The sequence below is a fragment of the Dendrobates tinctorius genome, unplaced genomic scaffold (assembly GCF_039654945.1).
Source record: "Dendrobates tinctorius isolate UK_male_01 unplaced genomic scaffold, ASM3965494v1 ptg000015l, whole genome shotgun sequence".
In the NCBI taxonomy this organism is placed as follows: domain Eukaryota; kingdom Metazoa; phylum Chordata; class Amphibia; order Anura; family Dendrobatidae; genus Dendrobates; species Dendrobates tinctorius.
In genome coordinates, this window is record NW_027361683.1 from 34,511,525 (window position 1) to 34,528,732 (window position 17,208).

The window sequence follows — 17,208 nt, forward strand, 5'->3', positions numbered from 1 at the left end:
CCCGATACTTGCGGTATCGGAATGCTCAACACTAGTTATCAACAATGAACACCTGAGCAGACTGATAAGGACAGAGAGAGATATCACAAGGTTTATATCAACCGAGTGACAGAAAGAAGAGAAGCTGATATATATAACCAGCATCAATGAAGAAGGAATTTGACACCTGCGGAAGTTGAAAACAACAATGCCCGTCGACGTAAACTGCCACCACCTTCGAGGTATGCAGCAAGAAATCCAGAGAATATACCCAGTGAACACCACGTGGGAAAGCGAGATGTTACGTGTAGTGATTGCAGTGCATCTCACTTTTGGAAAGAAAAATTACACAGTGCAAAGTTTGCGTTGTGCTGCGGAAGTGGTACTATACAATTACGTGAAGTAAATGAATATCCTCAGCAGTTTCAAGCATGGTTAACTGAAGATACGAACGAGGCAAAACATTTTAGAAAGAACATCAGAAAGTACAACAGTGCTTTTGCCTTTGCATCTTTTGGATTTCAGTCAATGAAATTTTCCGGTGGCCCACCCGTTTTAGTCATTCATGGACAAGTGTACCACTGTACATCAACTTCTCTAAGGTAAAAGACCTGAATACAATTAAATGTACGCTTTTAATTCATTACTACTCTTTTTTAATAATTAAAAATATATTTGTGCTTTCTTTAGATCTGATACTCCTTCATATTCACAACTCTACATATTGGATCCTGAGTATGCAAACATTCAACGATTAAATAACGAGCAAAATGAAGGATGCAAGAGGGACATAATGAATACTATTGACTGTTTACTCAGAGATATCAACCCATTTGCTCAGGCTTTCAAGATGATGAAGGATTTAATTGATCAGCGTGGCTACGACCAGAGGTACTGCACCTTCTCCTAAGGTGTGGTGCCCCACCATCCAGGTAAGGTGGGAACTCCTTTCCACGCTCCAACATTCGCACCCCACACAACAGGGTAGTTCTGCACAACCACATTGCTGCTCAGTGCTTAGAGAGTAGCAGAGCACCTCTGGTGGTTCCCTACATGGAACACTGGATGTGCTGGGAGGTGGGTGGTGTTGAGATATATAAAAGAGTGGGAAAGTGTAGGATTAGGGGTTCAGTCTGACAGAAGGTCAGTGAGGAAGGAAGCCACTCGGGAGGAGTGGGGATCCCTGGAAGAAGGGATGGAGGAAGGAGTGCTGCAGTTGCCTCAGTGATCTGAGCCAGCTGGCATGGGAAAGGAACTGAAGGTGAAAGACGTAGAACTGCAACCTAAGCTTCCATAAGAGAGAGAAGGATCAGTACGGAACGAAGGAGTAGGAGAACAGAGAGGAGACGTGGGTTGGAAGAGGAACCCTGCCTATAGGTTCTCAGCGCAAGGCCGGGGCCCGGTCCCCAAGGTTGTATGGACACTTATGGTTCTGCAGCAGACACCGGTGGAGTAGTTGGCTGTAAATGCACTACTCCCAACTAAGACTTGGGGCACAACAGAAATTGAATAGAGAGCCAGGACTCCGGAGAAAGGAGTCCCCAAGAGAGGCTACAGCTGTCTGCCATACGAGTAGAATTGTTAGGAACATCTGACAGGAGGAATTCCAGAGTACCACGGTACTGGAGATCTTCACACTTTAAGGCGCAATATAGGAGTTGTTCAGGAAAGGTACATGTTGGCGGAGTGTTGGAGGGGAGCTTTCCATCTGGCCTGGAGGTTGGCTGAGTCTCTGACGCTGAGGACACGGCCCGGAGGCAGGCACCCTTGTGTACCGCAGACTGTGAGTAAAGTTTTGGAACTGCAGGCCTCGGTGTCCTCCATTCATTCTGGCGCCAACCCATTCAGCACCGCTTCATCTGGGTACCATCTTTTACACTGCCTGTGCCTTTCCACAACCATTACAACTACACTGCCCTGGGACATCAGCCCTGCCTGTGGAGGGCTATACCGTCACTGCTGCATCCTACCATCTGTCCCAGAGGATCTGTCTGCAGAGTCGGCTTAACACCTCCCTTGCCGAGCACCACAGGTGGCATCACAAACTATTCCATTCCATTAACTACACATACATTCCGCCATTGACTTGGGCGCCCAGGGCCACGGTCCGGGTCACCGCTGCTGTGACACATCCCCCTGACACCGGCCCGGTACCGAGTACCCCACAGCCCTGGGAGGGAGACCCAATTTTGGCGTCACGAACAGGATGACGAGACCCGATGCCATCGGGTTCTGTGTGCCTGAGATTTGTTGGACTTTATACTTTTGAAAATGTGCAGAAGACCTGATTTGATGGACTGTAAAATGGACATTGGAAATGGCTGCTGGCGCAGAGAAGAAGGCCGTGAAGAGATAGGAGGTCCTAGGAAAAGACCGCGAAGAGTCTTAGGCCTCCTCTGCCTGAATTACTACGTGACAGTGACATGGTCCACCCCCGAGGGGTTCGTATACTGGTTTGGTATGGAGGCGCTGGAAGAAGATGCCGCCCCCGGAAGGAGGGGCAGAAGAAGCCAGTGGCGGGAAAGGGGTCGAGGAAGGAAGAAGAACGCCAGAACGCCATTTTGGAGAGTGAGGGAAGGAGGCCTGGAGAGCGCGCAGAGGTTGAGTTTGATCTCCCCGGCACCATGGCTGAAGGCTCCGACCCCGTAGTGGAGATGAACCGCCAGCAACTGTAGGATGAGATTACCCAGCTGGCGCGCTGCCTGCGACTGAGGCACGAGGCACTTTGGACATTGAATCTGCAGCGTGCCCAGGAGGGGCCTACACCTGTGGTACCCGAGATACCGGTACCAGACGCTGCTGCAGCGGACCTTTTCCCGGCATACCCTGTGGAGCCCGCGACCGCTGCCATGTCACCAGCAGCACGCCTTGTTCCCTCTCTGCCGCTACCACCAGAGGAGTTGTACACAGCTGTAATGAATGGGAAACCGAGGAGGAAAAAAAGACAAGCTAAGTCTCAGAAAACCAGAGAAGTTGGTAACTATGCAGATTGCAGATCCCTGATCTTAACCGCACAACTAGCAGCAGTCGTGGAGCGTTCCTACGTTGGTCCTAGATGCCTGGTCACAACCGGAGAACTACATAAGCCTAAAGCAGGAAAAGAGGAAAACTAACTGCCCCAGAGCAGACCACAAAGGAAAGACAGCCCCCCACATGTATTGACGGTGAAACAAGATGAAAATACAAACAAAGGCAGGAAAATAGGCTGAGCAAACGATGGCGCCCGGCTAACTAAAAAGGACAGAAAAGGAAAGACACGGTCTGCATTCTGCCAAAAAAAACTACAAAAATATTGTCCAACACTTCTGATAGCAAAATTAACCCTGAAGTCACTAGACTTCTAAACCTATATCAGTACTCTGAAATATTCTGAGACAGAGCAAAAAAGAGGCCAATCCAATAAGGGACAAAAAGCAGATTGGAAAATACTGATTAATAGAAGTGGAATTTCAGCATAGCCCCAGCAGGGGCAGACTGATTACACAAAAAACTGAATTGACCAACAAGCGCAAGTGTGAACATTAGCAAAAAACAAACTTAACTTGAGAAGACTGGAAGAGAGCTGAAGTCCAGGACCTGAGAAGCAGACTGAATCACCAGCACCCGGATAGGGCGTCGGCTGTCTTATATCCAGTCTGATACTCCAATGATCCAATCGTTATCTTCTTCATCAGGTGGCAGATCACTTCCACTTAAACCAACCGCACTACCTCCTGTCACCACCAGAGGGAGAACGGAAGGGGAACTCTCAACTGGTGGAGTAGAAAATGAGTTCATGACACACAGCCCAGGGAGCTGAAGCGGAGGAAGAGAAGCCCCTGCCCGGAACTGACGCGGCTGCGCAGGTCCCGCCAGCGACCCCCGTGGAGCCGGAGCTGCCATTGACTCCACCAACGTCCCTGTGTCTCACCGGGTAGCGCTCATTGCCACCATGCCTGCACTGGAGCAGAGGCCACACCGCCAGGAGGCACCAGGTATATACCCCGGCCCTCCTAATGGGTTGACCTCCGAATTCACGTTGTCTGAGGCGGGTTTGCGGCAACTCAAAATGGGGCAGTTGGAAGAGTCCGCTGGGGGCGCTAGTCAGTCAGAGATGGGGAGGTGGAAGAGGTCCCTACTGAGAAGGGTATGGCTGGAACAGGCGCGCACGATTCGACATCTTCGGAGAATAGATGAGTCTCAGTCGCTTTGGGATAGTGACCTCGGGATCCCTTGGCAGCCAAACCCCATATAGTTGCTTATCAGCGCCGACAAGCTGTGGAATCCCTCGGTGCTAGGCCTCGTACCAGAGCAGTGGAACCACCTATTGAAGAGGAGCAGTTGATGGGCATTGAGATGCATCATGGGTTCCCTTTACCACAGCTTCAGTGCCCTATAGCCAGAAACCAAAATCAGGATGAAGATACCACATCTGGTAGTGGATCCCCATTGGCTTCCAGAACACCAGGAGGGGACTAGCATTAAGAATTTACAGTAACCCTCGAGACCCAGGAGGGTTTATTTGCACCAGTTGTGCCTTTTTGTTTGCATATCATGGTTTTGTTTTTCCCAAAGTTGCTCTTACCTGTAAATAGTTGCACCTCTTTAGGTGCCCTCTCTTGGTTTTACATAAAAGACACTTTGCAAAGATGATGTCAAGATTTTACAAAAGGACACTTTGCAAAGATTATGTCTACCTCAAACGACACTGCAAGAAATCCCGGCTGGCAGCGGTGTCCAGTACTTACAAGAATAATTGTTTAAAGTTTTAATGCAAAGTATTTTTGATAATGATGTATCTTATGAGAATGTTAGTACCTAGGAAATGGCTTTTAGATAGAGTGAGAAATGTTTCGATAGAGAATTAAGAATAAAGAATTGAACATGACAGATGACGGACCAAGTACTTGCGGTCAGCGTCTTGCGTCTTGAAGAGAGAAAAATGATAAAGAAACATGTACTAGAGAAGGAAAGCTGAATAATACTGAAGTGATAGTGAGTCACAGATAATGGCACTTAGAATGAAAAATTGCACTTTTTGACTTGAAATTTAGATAGTTAAATAAGAATTGTTTGTAACGTTCAAGAATAAGTACCTTCTATACTAGGAAGATTAGTATAAGAATTGTTTATGCAGCATTATAAAATTTTGCATGTTCCTGTACTGTCAACTTTGTTGTATTGCAGCCCGTGGATGTGCTGTGTTTAACGGGGGGTATGTGGCGCCTCTGAGGCTCAGTCGCCACAGAGGTACTGCACCTTCTCCTAAGATGTAGTGCCCCATCCAGGTAAGGTGGGAACTCCTTTCCACGCTCCAACACTTGCACCCCACACAATAGGGTAGTTCTGCACAACCACATTGCGGCTCAGTGCTTAGAGAGTAGCAGAGCACCTCTGGTGGTTCCCTGCATGGAACACTGGATGTGCTGGGAGGTGGGCGGAGTTGAGATATATAAAAGAGTGGGAAAGTGTAGGATTAGGGGTTCAGTCTGACAGAAGGTCAGTGAGGAAGGAAGCCACTCGGGAGGAGTGGGGATCCCTGGAAGAAGGGATGGAGGAAGGAGTGCTGCAGCTGCCTCAGTGATCTGAGCCAGCTGACACGGGAAAGGAACAGAAGGAGAAAGACGTAGAACTGCAAACTAAGTTTCCATAAGAGAGAGAAGGATCAGTACGGAACGAAGGAGTAGGAGAACAGAGAGGAGACGTGCGTTGGAAGAGGAACCCTGCCTATAGGTTCTCAGCGCAAGGCCGGGGCCCGGTCCCCGAGGTTGTGTGGACACTTATGGTTCTGCAGCAGACACCGGTGGAGTAGTTGGCTGTAAATGCACTACTGCCAACTAAGACTTGGGGCACAACAGTAATTGAATAGAGAGCCAGGACTCCGGAGAAAGGAGTCCCCGAGAGAGGCTACAGCTGTCTGCCATACGAGTAGAGTTGTTAGGAACATCTGACAGGAGGAATTCCAGAGTACCACGGTACTGGAGATCTTCACACTTTAAGGCACAATATAGGAGTCGTTCAGGAAAGGTACATGTTGGCGGAGTGTTGGAGGGGAGCTTTCCATCTGGCCTGGAGGTTGGCTGAGTCTCTGACGCTGAGGACACGGCCCGGATGCAGGCACCCTTGTGTACCGCAGACTGTGAGTAAAGTTTTGGAACTGCAGGCCTCGGTGTCCTCCATTCATTCTTGCACCAACCCATTCAGCACCGCTACATCTGGGTACCATCTTTTACACTGCCTGTGCCGTTCCACAACCATTACAACTACACTGCCCTGGGACATCAGCCCTGCCTGTGGAGGGCTATACCATCACTGCTGCATCCTACCATCTGTCCCAGAGGATCTGTCTGCAGAGTCAGCTTAACACCTCCCTTGCCGAGCACCACAGGTGGCATCACGAACTATTCCATTCCATTAACTACACATACATTCCGCCATTGACTTGGGCGCCCAGGGCCACGGTCCGGGTCACCGCTGCTGTGACACATCCCCCTGACACCGGCCCGGTACCAAGTACCCCACAGCCCTGGGAGGGCGACCCAGATAACCAAGGATAGACAACATGACCCTCGCCGATACAACTTGCCGACAGCCAATGAAGTTGCAGCTGTGTTTGTCTCCGATGATGGAGAGCCGCCGATCAAAAGAGACATTCCTGTTCATCCCATTGGGCAGCGAGGACTACAGAATATTGTGAACCATGGCTCAAACTGTGATCCAATGGTGTATCCATTCATCTTTCCGTATGGTGAACACGGATGGCAACCTGGAATACGGAAGCAAGGGAGAACTGCAAAAAGGAAAAGTCATGAAATGGAGGAAGGTGACAATGAAGAACAGGATGACATCATTCACGATGCAGGGGAACAAGAAAAAAAAAACAGAAATGTGTCGATTTAAGAATTTTATGCGTACCGCCTTCAGGATCGACAATCCTTCAACCCGCTGTTACATTCTGGCAAGCTGACACAACAATACATAAATGATGCCTACCTAAAGGTTGAAGCGCAGCGACTGGACTGGAACAGACAAAACCAAAAGAAACTCAGAGTAGAATTATATGTCAGGCTTATGGATTATATCAATAGTAGGGCTGAACAACAAAATCTGAGACCGGGTCGCATCGTCATACTTCCCTCTTCTTTTACCGTTGGAAAACGTGCCATGACACAGAATTACCAAGATGCGATGACTTTGGTAGCAAAATTTGGAAAGCCGGATTTATTTATTACGTTCACTTGCAACCCAAAGTGGGAAGAAATTCAGTCCGGCCTTTTACAACATGAAACAGCAACAGACCGCCCAGATTTGGTATCTACCATATTCCACTTAACCCCTTCACCCCCAAGGGTGGTTTGCACACTCATGACCAGGCCAATTTTTACAATTCTGACCACTGTCCCTTTATGAGGTCATAACCCTGGAACGCTTCCATGGATCCCAGTGATTCTGACATTGTTTTCTCGTGACATATTGTACTTCATAATAGTGATAAAATTTCATTCAAATAACTTGCGTTTATTTGTGGAAAAAAAACAGAAATTTGGTGAAAATTTTGAAAATTTCGCAATTTTCCAACTTTGAATTTTTATGCCCTTAAATGACAGAGATACAGCACACAAAAAACTTGATAAGTAACATTTCCCACATGTTTACTTCACATCAGCACAATTTTGGAACCAAAATTTTTTTTTGTTAGGAAGTTATAAGGGTTAAAATTTGACCAGTGATTTCTCATTTTTGCAACACCATTTTATTTTTACGGACCACATCACATTTGAAGCCACTTTGAGGGGTCTATATGATAGAAAATACCCAAAAGTGACACCATTCTAAAAACTGCACCCCTTAAGATGCTCAAAATCACATTCAAAAAGTTTATTAACCCTTTAGGTGCGTCACAGGAATATTTTAAATGTTTAAAAAAAAAATGAACATCTAACTTTTTTTCACAAAAAAAATACTTCAGGTTCAATTTTTTTTATTTTACCAAGGGTAAAAGGAGAAACTGGACTGGAAAAGCTATTGTGCAGTTTGTCCTGAGTATGCTGCTACCTGATATGTGGGGGGAACCACTGTTTCAGCACATGGCAGAGCTCAGAATGGAAGGAGCGCCGTTTGACTTTTTCAATGCAAAATTGACTGGAATTCAGATCGGACGCCATGTCACGTTTGGAGAGCACCTGATGTACCTAAACAGTGGAAACCCCCCATAAGTGACCCCATTTTGGAAACTAGACCCCCCAAGGAACTTATCTAGATATGTGGTGAGAACTTTGAACCCACAAGGGCTTCACAGTTTATAACGTACAGCGGTACAATTAAAAAATCATATTTTTTCCACAAAAATGATGTTTTCACCCCCAATTTTTATTTTCCCAAGGGTAACAGGACCATAAAAGTTATTGTGCAATTTGTCCTGAGTACGCTGATACCCCACATGTGGGGGTAAACCACTATTTGGGCGCATGGCAGAGCTCGGAAGGGAAGCAGCGCCATTTGATGTTTTTGGCTGGAATGGAGATCGGACACCATATCGCGATTGGAAAGCCCCTGATGTACCAAAACAGTGGAAACTCCCCACAAATGACACCATTTTGGAAACTAGACCCCCCAAGGAACTTATCTAGATGTGTGGTGAGAACTTTGAACCCCCAAGGGCTTCACAGAAGTTTATAACATACAGCCGTACAATTAAAAAATCATATTTTTTCCACAAAAATGATCTTTTCACCCTCAATTCTTATTTTTCCAAGGGTAACAGGACCCTAAAAGTTATTGTGAAATTTGTCCTGAGTACGCTGATACCCCAAATGTGGGGGTAAACCACTATTTGGGCGCATGGCAGAGCTCAGAAGGGAAGCAGCGCCATTTAACGTTTTTGGCTGGAATTGAGATCGGACACCATGTTGCGATTGGAAAACCCCTGATGTACCAAAACAGTGGAAACCCCCCACAAATGACACCATTTTGGAAACTAGACCCCCCAAGGAACTTATCTAGATGTGTGGTGAGCACTTTGAACCTCCCAGTGCTTCACAGAAGTTTATAATGCCCGGGCGTGAAAATACGTATTTTCTCCACAAACATGATCTTTTGGTCACCAAATTTTTTTATTTTCCCAAGGGTAACAGGAGAAATTGGACCCCAAAAGTTATTGTCCAATTTGTTCTGAGTATGCTGATACCCCATATGTGGGAGAAAACTACTGTATTGGCACACATCGGGTCTCGGAAGGGAAGTAGTGATGTTTTGGAATGCAGACTTTGATGGAATGGTCTGCGGGTGTCATGTTGCCTTTGGAGAGCCCCTAATGTACCTAAACAGAGGAAACCCCCCACAAATGACCCCGTTTTGGAAACTAGGCCTCCTAAGAAACTTATCTAGATGTGTGGTGAGCACTTTGAACCCCCAAGGGCTTCACAGAAGTTTATAATGCCCGGGCATGAAAATAAAAAAATCGCATTTTTTCCACAAACATGATCAATTAGTCCCCAATTTCTTTATTTTCCCAAGGGTAACAGGAGAAATTGAACCCCAAAAGTTGTTGTCCAATTTGTCCTGAGTATGCTGACACCCCATATGTGGGAGAAAACTACTGTATGGGCACACGTCGGGGCTCAGAAGGGAAGTAGTGATGTTTTGGAATGCAGACATTGATGGAATGGTCTGCGGGTGTCATGTTGCCTTTGGAGAGCCCGTAATGTACCTAAACAGTGGAAACCCCCCACAAATGACCCCATTTTGGAAACTAGACCCCCTAAGGAATTTATCTAGATGTGTGGTGAGCACTTTGAACCCCCAAGGGCTTCACAGAAGTTTATAATGCCCGGGCATGAAAATAAAAAAATCGTATTTTTTCCACAAACATGATCAATTAGTCCCCAATTTTTTTAATTTCCCAAGGGTAACAGGAGAAATTGGACCCTAAAAGTTGGTGTCCAATTTGTCCTGAGTATGCCGATACCTCATATATGGGAGAAAACTATTGTATGGGCACACGTCGGGGCTTGGAAGGTAAGTAGTGACGTTTTGGAATGCAGACTTTGATGGAATGGTCTGCGGGTGTCATGTGCATTTGGAGAGCCCCTGATGTACCTAAACAGTGGAAACCCCCCACAAATGACCCCATTTTGGAAACTAGACCCCCTAAGGAATTTATCTAGATGTGTGGTGAGCACTTTGAACCCCCAAGTGCTTCACAGAAGTTATTAACGCCCGGGCGTGAAAATAAAAAAATAATTTTTTTCCACAAAAATGATATTTTTCCCCCCAATTTTTTATTTTCCTAAGGGTAACATGAGAAATAGGACCCCAAAAGTTGCTTTGCAATTTGTCCTGAGTAGGCTGATACCCTACATGTGGGGGTAAAACACTGTTTTGGAAGGGAAAGACCACCATTTGACTTTTTCAACTCAGAATTGGCTGGAATTGAGATCAGACGCCATGTTGCATTTGGAGAGCACCTGATGTGCCCAAACAGTGGAAACCACCAATTCTAACTCCAACCCGAACACCAACACACCCCTAACCCTAATCTCAGCCCTAACCCTAGCACTAACCCTAGCCCTAACCCTAGCCCTGGCCCTAACCCTAGCCCTAACCCTAACCCTAATGGGAAAATGGAAATAAATACATTTTCTTTTAATTTTATTATTTTTCCCTAACTAAGGGGGTGATAACGGGGGGTTTGATTTACTATTTATGGCGGTTTTTATTTTTGGCAGCTGTCATACGCTAAAAGACCCTTTTATTGTAAAGGCATCACCACATACTGAGAGCTATAATTTTTCCGTATTTTGACCCACTGAGTCATGTGAGGTCTTATTTTTTGAGGGACGAGTTGACGTTTTTATTGGTACCATTTTCGGGCACGTGACATTTTTTTATCGCTTTTTATTCCGATTTTTGGGATGCAGAATGAACAAAAACCAGCGTTTCATGAATTTCTTTTGGGGGGTGCGTTTACACCGTTCCGCGTGCGGTAAAATTGATAAAGCGGTTTTATTCTCCGGGTCAGTACGGTTACAGCGATACCTATTTAGGTCTTTTTTTATGTTTTGTCGGTTTTATGCAATGAAAACTATTTTATATAAAAAATAATTATTTTTGCATCGCTTTATTCTGCGAGCTATAACTTTTTTATTTTTTCTCTGATGATGCTTTATGGTGGCTTGTTTTTTGCGGGACAAGATGACGTTTTCAGCGGTACCATGGATATTTATATGCGTCTTTTTGATCGCGCGTTATTGCACTTTTTGTTTGGCGACATGATAATAAATCATTATTTTTTGCTTCGTTTTTTATTTTTTAAGGGGTTCGCTAAAGGGGTTAATTAATGGGACAGTTTCATAGGGCAGGTTGTTACGGACGCGGTGATACCTAATATGTGTACTTTTATTGTTTTTTTTTTTATTTCCAAAAAATGGATTTATTGGGGGAATTTTTTTTTTTTTCTAATTTATTTGGCGATTTTTTTAAAATTATTTTAACACTTTTTTTTTTAACTTTATTACATAGTCCCAGGTGGGACATCACTGTCCTGTGACAGATCGCTGATCAGTCACATCACAGATCACTGTGACAGATCAGCGATCTGTCACAGGCACTGCTGCAGACTTCCTCATGCCTGCGCTTTGCAGGCACTGAGAAAGTCAGCTCCCTGCAGGCCCCCGAAGGCCCCCGTCGCCATCTTGGATTCGGGGGCCTGCAGGGAAAGAGCCCCCCGCAGCAGCGCTGCACATTGCGCTGCTGTGGGGGGCTCAGGCATGCACGGAGGGAGCCCCCTCCCTGCCGATGCTTCCCTTTTAACTCCCGGTACACCGCGATCATGTTTAATCGCAGTGTGCAAGGGGTTAACGTGTCGGGGGCAGTCCGTGACTGCCCCTGACACATTGTGCCGGGTGTCAGCTGTGATAATCAGCTGACACCCAGCCGCGATCAGCGGCACTCACCACGTGGGCGCCGCTCATCGCGCTAGACGTACTATCCCATCCATGGGCATAGGGGCCCGGGTCCCATGGACGGGATAGTACGTCTGATGTCAGAAAGGGGTTAAAGCTACAAGAGTTACTAAACGACTTGACTGCAAAAAAAGGTGGAGTGATGGGACAAGTAAAGGCATACACCTACGTCACTGAATTTCAAAAAAGAGGTATTACGTACATTTATCTGAATGTTCGTAACAGTAATGTTAAGAATGGAATGATTAATAATGCACATTTAATGCATCCTTTTATTGTCTCAGCTCTTCCTCATTGCCATATGCTCTTAATTCTGGACGACGAAGACAAGTTTCGAGAAGCTATCAATTGTGACAATGCTGTTTGTGCAGAAATTCCTGACCCGGATATTAACAAGGAGCTTTACGATGTTGTCACCAGCTGCATGATTCATGGGCCCTGTGGAGAACACAATAGAAATTCACCGTGTATGGAAGATGTAAAAGGAATCTGGACATGCTCCAAAAAGTTTCCCAAAGACTTCAGCGAATAAACAAATATTAATGTGGATGGTTATCCAGTATACCGCAGACGAAAAGATGGCATTAAGCTCAAGATTAGGGATGTGGAAGTTGACAGCCGCTGGGTTGTACCATAAAACCCCCACCTCTCTCAGAAATACAGCGCACACATAAATGTGGAAATCTGCTATTCCATCCAGACCGTCAAATATATTTTCAAGTACTTGTACAAAGGACATGATGCAGCCATTGTTCAAGTGAACGAAGTCAGCAACAGCGGCACCTACCACTGGGACGAGATTAAGACTTACATCGACACATGATATTTGGCATCGCCTGAAGCAATGTGGTGGCTGTGAAAATTTGAGATGTCTGCACGTTCCCATGCTGTAGAAAGACTTCCGGTACACCTACCTTTCCAACAATCAGTTTACTTTGAGGATGGAACGGAGCAGCTTTCTGTGGAAAAAGCTCAGCATGATGGCACAAAACTTACTAAATGGTTCGTTCTAAACCAAACTGATCCATCAGCACGTCAGTATTTATGCTGTGAAATACCCTACCATTATGTCTGGACAAATAAGTTTTGGAAGACAAGAAAAAGAAGATGACCTAAAAACTAGTACCTCTACTTCGTGGTACTAGTTTTTTAGGTCATCCAGCATCAATATCCTTCATGACCCCATAGCTTCCTATACCCTACACGACCTTACTAGCCACCTGGACGTGTATTTTATGAATGTTTTATTATACATACTGGATACTATTTATATACACCAGTATTCTTAATCACGTATTTAATGATTCTATGATACGGTTATTTGGAAAACAATACATTTCCCCGATATGTAATCACCTTATATACGCCAAACAAAAGGGCTTAAAAGTGAAACTACATTAGAAGTATGGACATGATTTCATATGAATGTCGGACTTTTTGATCAGCCCATAAACAAAAAATAGGGCCCGATAAAATGGGGCTTTTTGAAATATGCACATACTTTTTACTTTTTATTTTCATTTTTATTTTTATATTTTTTCCTATTTTTAGTATTATTCTTGATATATATACAGTATATATATATATTTTATATATATTTGCATTCTCATTTTTTAATTTATTTTAATTATCTTAATAAATAAAGGTTACACCACATGCATATTTTATTTATGTATTTCTTAATCTCATCATTCATTCCCTTTTTTATATACACATATTCTTTATGTCCATTTATTTGGATTCAGCTTCATGGAACCACTACTTGTTTTAGGGTTAAATGCAGAAACGTGCCATCCTCCCCTCCTCCCTTTCTGATTCTCCTGAATCCACAATCTCTCCTTCCTAATGAGGTTTTCTTATCAGGCAGTTGTGGGTCAGGTGATCACTCTGCAGGGTTTCAGGATACTTTATAAGGACACTCTATGCAAAGGCAGGCACTACCCTGATGAAGAGAGAAGTCATCTCTCGAAACGCGTTGGTTTTGTGCCACTAGCAAGCCACCGTCCTTTCCCAGTGTGACGTCATGCTACACCCTGCCTCCACCGTACGCCGACCTCCACAGCGTCGCTCACGGCCGGAGCAAGCGAAGTAGCAACAATCCGCACTGCTTCACTGCCCAGCAGCAGCGGCCATCACCTGCCCCATCTAGCATGCTTGACTGCACCACCGATCACCAGCTTCCAAGTAAGTGCCACCCCTCCCTGCACTTTACCAGCGAGCACAAGCCTTCTCTAACCCTCATCTATGTCACAGGTCTGCCTCTGCATATAACAGTCTAGTACTAGGTGCTCTTGATTTATCTAAGGATATTCAGCCACAAGCATTCGGCAAGGTAAGCCTCAGCCTCCACCCGAACCATCAATCATTACTCCTTGGTACCTTTTGGCTTTTTATCTGATATTCAATTTTGTATTAATAATTATATTTAAACCAGGATTAGGGGACATGTGCCAGCCAATATCCCAGTAACAGTTCCAAGGTTGGATACACTTATGGTCGGATTCATCATCAAGTTGGTAATTTTAATTACGATTACAGAATGCTGAAAAACGTAAATTTAAGATGTCTGTATTGAAGATTTTTTTTTGTTTTACACAGACGGTAAAACAGTCCACTCCGGATTTGGAATTTCAATTCATTTGAATGAGAGAACTGTATCAAGTATTAAAGAAGGAACCTCAGTCTGCCGAGAGCTTCGGGATACTAAACATTATATGGGATGAAATTTCAATGTCTCACGTTCATCTTTTCAATGCCGTTGATAGAAGCTTACGTATTCTCCTTCACAATGAAGAACCTTTTGGTGGGATCCCGATTGTTGTTGGAGGAGATTTTTGTCAGCAAGCTCCAGTTGTACTTAATGGAAATCACTTTAGTATTGTAGAGGTGTGTGTCAAGAGCAGTCCAGTATGGAAATCCTTCAAGGAACTGAAATTAATCAGGAACATGCGAGTCAATCCTGATGAGGTAGAATTTTGTGAGTGGCTGCTAACTGTTGGATCAGGAGTTGAAGATGGGAATCTGGTGGATTTTGTGAAGCTGAGCAAAGACATTCTGACTCATGACGTCGTGACGAGCATATTTGGGAATGACCTGAACTCTCTCACTCCTGCTGATCTTGCTTCCAGAGCAGTACTATGCCCTAAAAACTGTGACAAGCTGACAGTCAATGAACAAGTGTTGAACATGCTTAGAGGTCAGACTAAATCATACTTCAGTGTTGACAATATTTCATCCTGTGAGACAGAAGAAGAAAGAGCTCAGTACCCCATCGAATTTGTACATTCCCTAACTCCTATGGGCCTCCCTCCTCATATGCTGAACCTTAAGAAAGGCTGCTGTGTCACGCTACTCCGCAATCTAAATCCAAAGAAAGGACTGTGCAATGGTACTCGATTAATTGTAGAAACTCTTGGCACAAATCTCATCGACTGCAGAATTTTTTCTGGGGAGCGTCGTGGTCAAAAGGTTCTCATTCCAAGAATACCATTGGACACTAGCAATTGCGATATCCTGTTTAAGTTAACAAGAAAACAATTGCCACTTCGTCTGGCTCATTCCATGACAATTACAAAATCGCAAGGAGAAATAATCGATAAGATTGGCGTTCTCCTACCTGATCCTGTATTCACACATAGTCAATTAAACACTGCATTCTCTAGAGTAACAAGTTGTAAAGGTCTTTCAGTTCAAATTGTACCAGGTAGAAATCAAGGAAAGATCTTTGAAAATGACGAAAATGACTATACATTTAATTGTGTTTACAGAGACATTTTAACTTAATTTAGGTTTCGTTATGAAATTTGTTTAGATGCTGGAATGAATAAAAAACACACATCTTACTGAATCCAGTTTGTTTTGATTTTACACTGTGAATAAAATGTATCATTAGTATTATTCAGATTTTTAATGATTATTATTGTTATTAACTTCATTTTAATTTAATTTACCACCTGCGTAAGCGCTATTGAATGTTGTCATTATTTACTTTAATCACCAGCAGCGTTAATTAGATAGCAATGAGCGTGCCGAGCGTTAGCTGGTTGGAAACAGCTAGTATATATACTTAAAGCTCAATGTGGGTGTGTATGTATGTATGTCCGGGATTGGCATCCGCACCGTCGCAGCTACATCCACAAAATTTGGCACAGTCACATGTCTGGACGCCAAGAGCATCATAGGCTATGTTGTGAGGCAAAATTTAAACCCCGCGCGTTCCAATTCACCAAACAATTTTGCCCCTAGCTACATAATGAGGAAAAAGTTTATGTATTGGCATCTGCACCGTCGTAGCTACAGCCACAAAATTTTGCACAGTCACACGTCTGGACCCCGAGAGCATCATAGGCTATGTTGTGAGGCAAAATTTTAACCATGCATGTTCCAATTCACCAAACAATTTTTCCCTGATCTATATAATGGGGAAAAAGTGTATGTATCGGCATCTGCACCGTCGTAGCTACAGCCACAAAATTTTGCACAGTCACATGTCTGGACCCTGAGAGTGTCATAGGCTATGTTGTGAGGCAAAATTTTAACCCCACATGTTCCAGTTCACCAAACAATTTTGCCCCTATCTACATAATGGGGAAGAAGTGAAAGGAAAAGTGTTGGAGGCAAATTGACAGCTGCCAGATGTAAACAAGGGGGACTTAAAGAATGAGAGCGATGGCGCCAAAGAGCATATACCGTACAGTTGCTATGGTGGGGCCCTGACATGGGATACTCACCACACACGGGGATATGAACACACACACAAAATGCGCCACACACTACCACGTGCTTCAACACATATACCACCCTCAGTACACATTTCACCACACATACACCAACCTCGCCACTAGAGTTGAGCGATACCGTCCGATACTTCAAAGTATTGGATCGGAATGGATCGGCCGATCTTTAAAAAAAGTATCGGTATCGCCGATTCCGATACCGGAAGTCCCATTCAAGTCTATGGGACTTCCGGTATCGGAATAAGAAAAACCCTGTTTTTGCCTTGTACAGCCTCTCTGGTGTCTGTACGGGCCTTTCGGGGGGCTGTGCCGGCCTGCCAGGGGGTCTGTGCAGGCTCCGGTGGTCTGTGCCGGCCTGCCGGGGGGCTGTGCCGGCCTGCCGGTGGTCTGTGCAGGCTCCGGTGGGCTGTGCCGGCCTGCCGGGGGGCTGTGCCGGCCTGCCGGTGGTCTGTGCAGGCTCCGGGGGGCTGCGCCGGCCTGCCGGGGGGCTGTGCCGGCCTGCCGGTGGTCTGTGCAGGCTCCGGGGGGCTGTGCCGGCCTGCCGGTGGTCT

General features: G+C 45.0%; 1 protein-coding gene across 1 annotated transcript; it reads left to right on the forward strand.

The window, feature by feature from the left end:
• The first annotated feature begins 223 nt into the window (after positions 1 to 223).
• On the forward strand, positions 224 to 12,744 carry LOC141074947 (uncharacterized). Its single transcript, XM_073562279.1, has 5 exons — positions 224 to 381; positions 670 to 870; positions 6,483 to 6,781; positions 6,860 to 7,311; positions 12,622 to 12,744. The coding sequence occupies exons 1-5, from the start codon at positions 224 to 226 to the stop codon at positions 12,742 to 12,744; spliced, it is 1,233 nt and encodes a 410-aa protein (XP_073418380.1).
• The last annotated feature ends 4,464 nt before the right edge of the window (positions 12,745 to 17,208 follow it).

Coding starts and splice junctions, on each gene's coding strand:
- LOC141074947 (XM_073562279.1), top strand. CDS start 224: ATGCAGCAAGAAATCCAGAGAATATACCCAGTGAACACCACGTGGGAA. Junction 871..6,482: donor CAGCGTGGCTACGACCAGAG/GTACTGCACCTT, acceptor AGTACCCCACAG/CCCTGGGAGGGCGACCCAGA. Junction 6,782..6,859: donor AAGTCATGAAATGGAGGAAG/GTGACAATGAAG, acceptor TGTCGATTTAAG/AATTTTATGCGTACCGCCTT.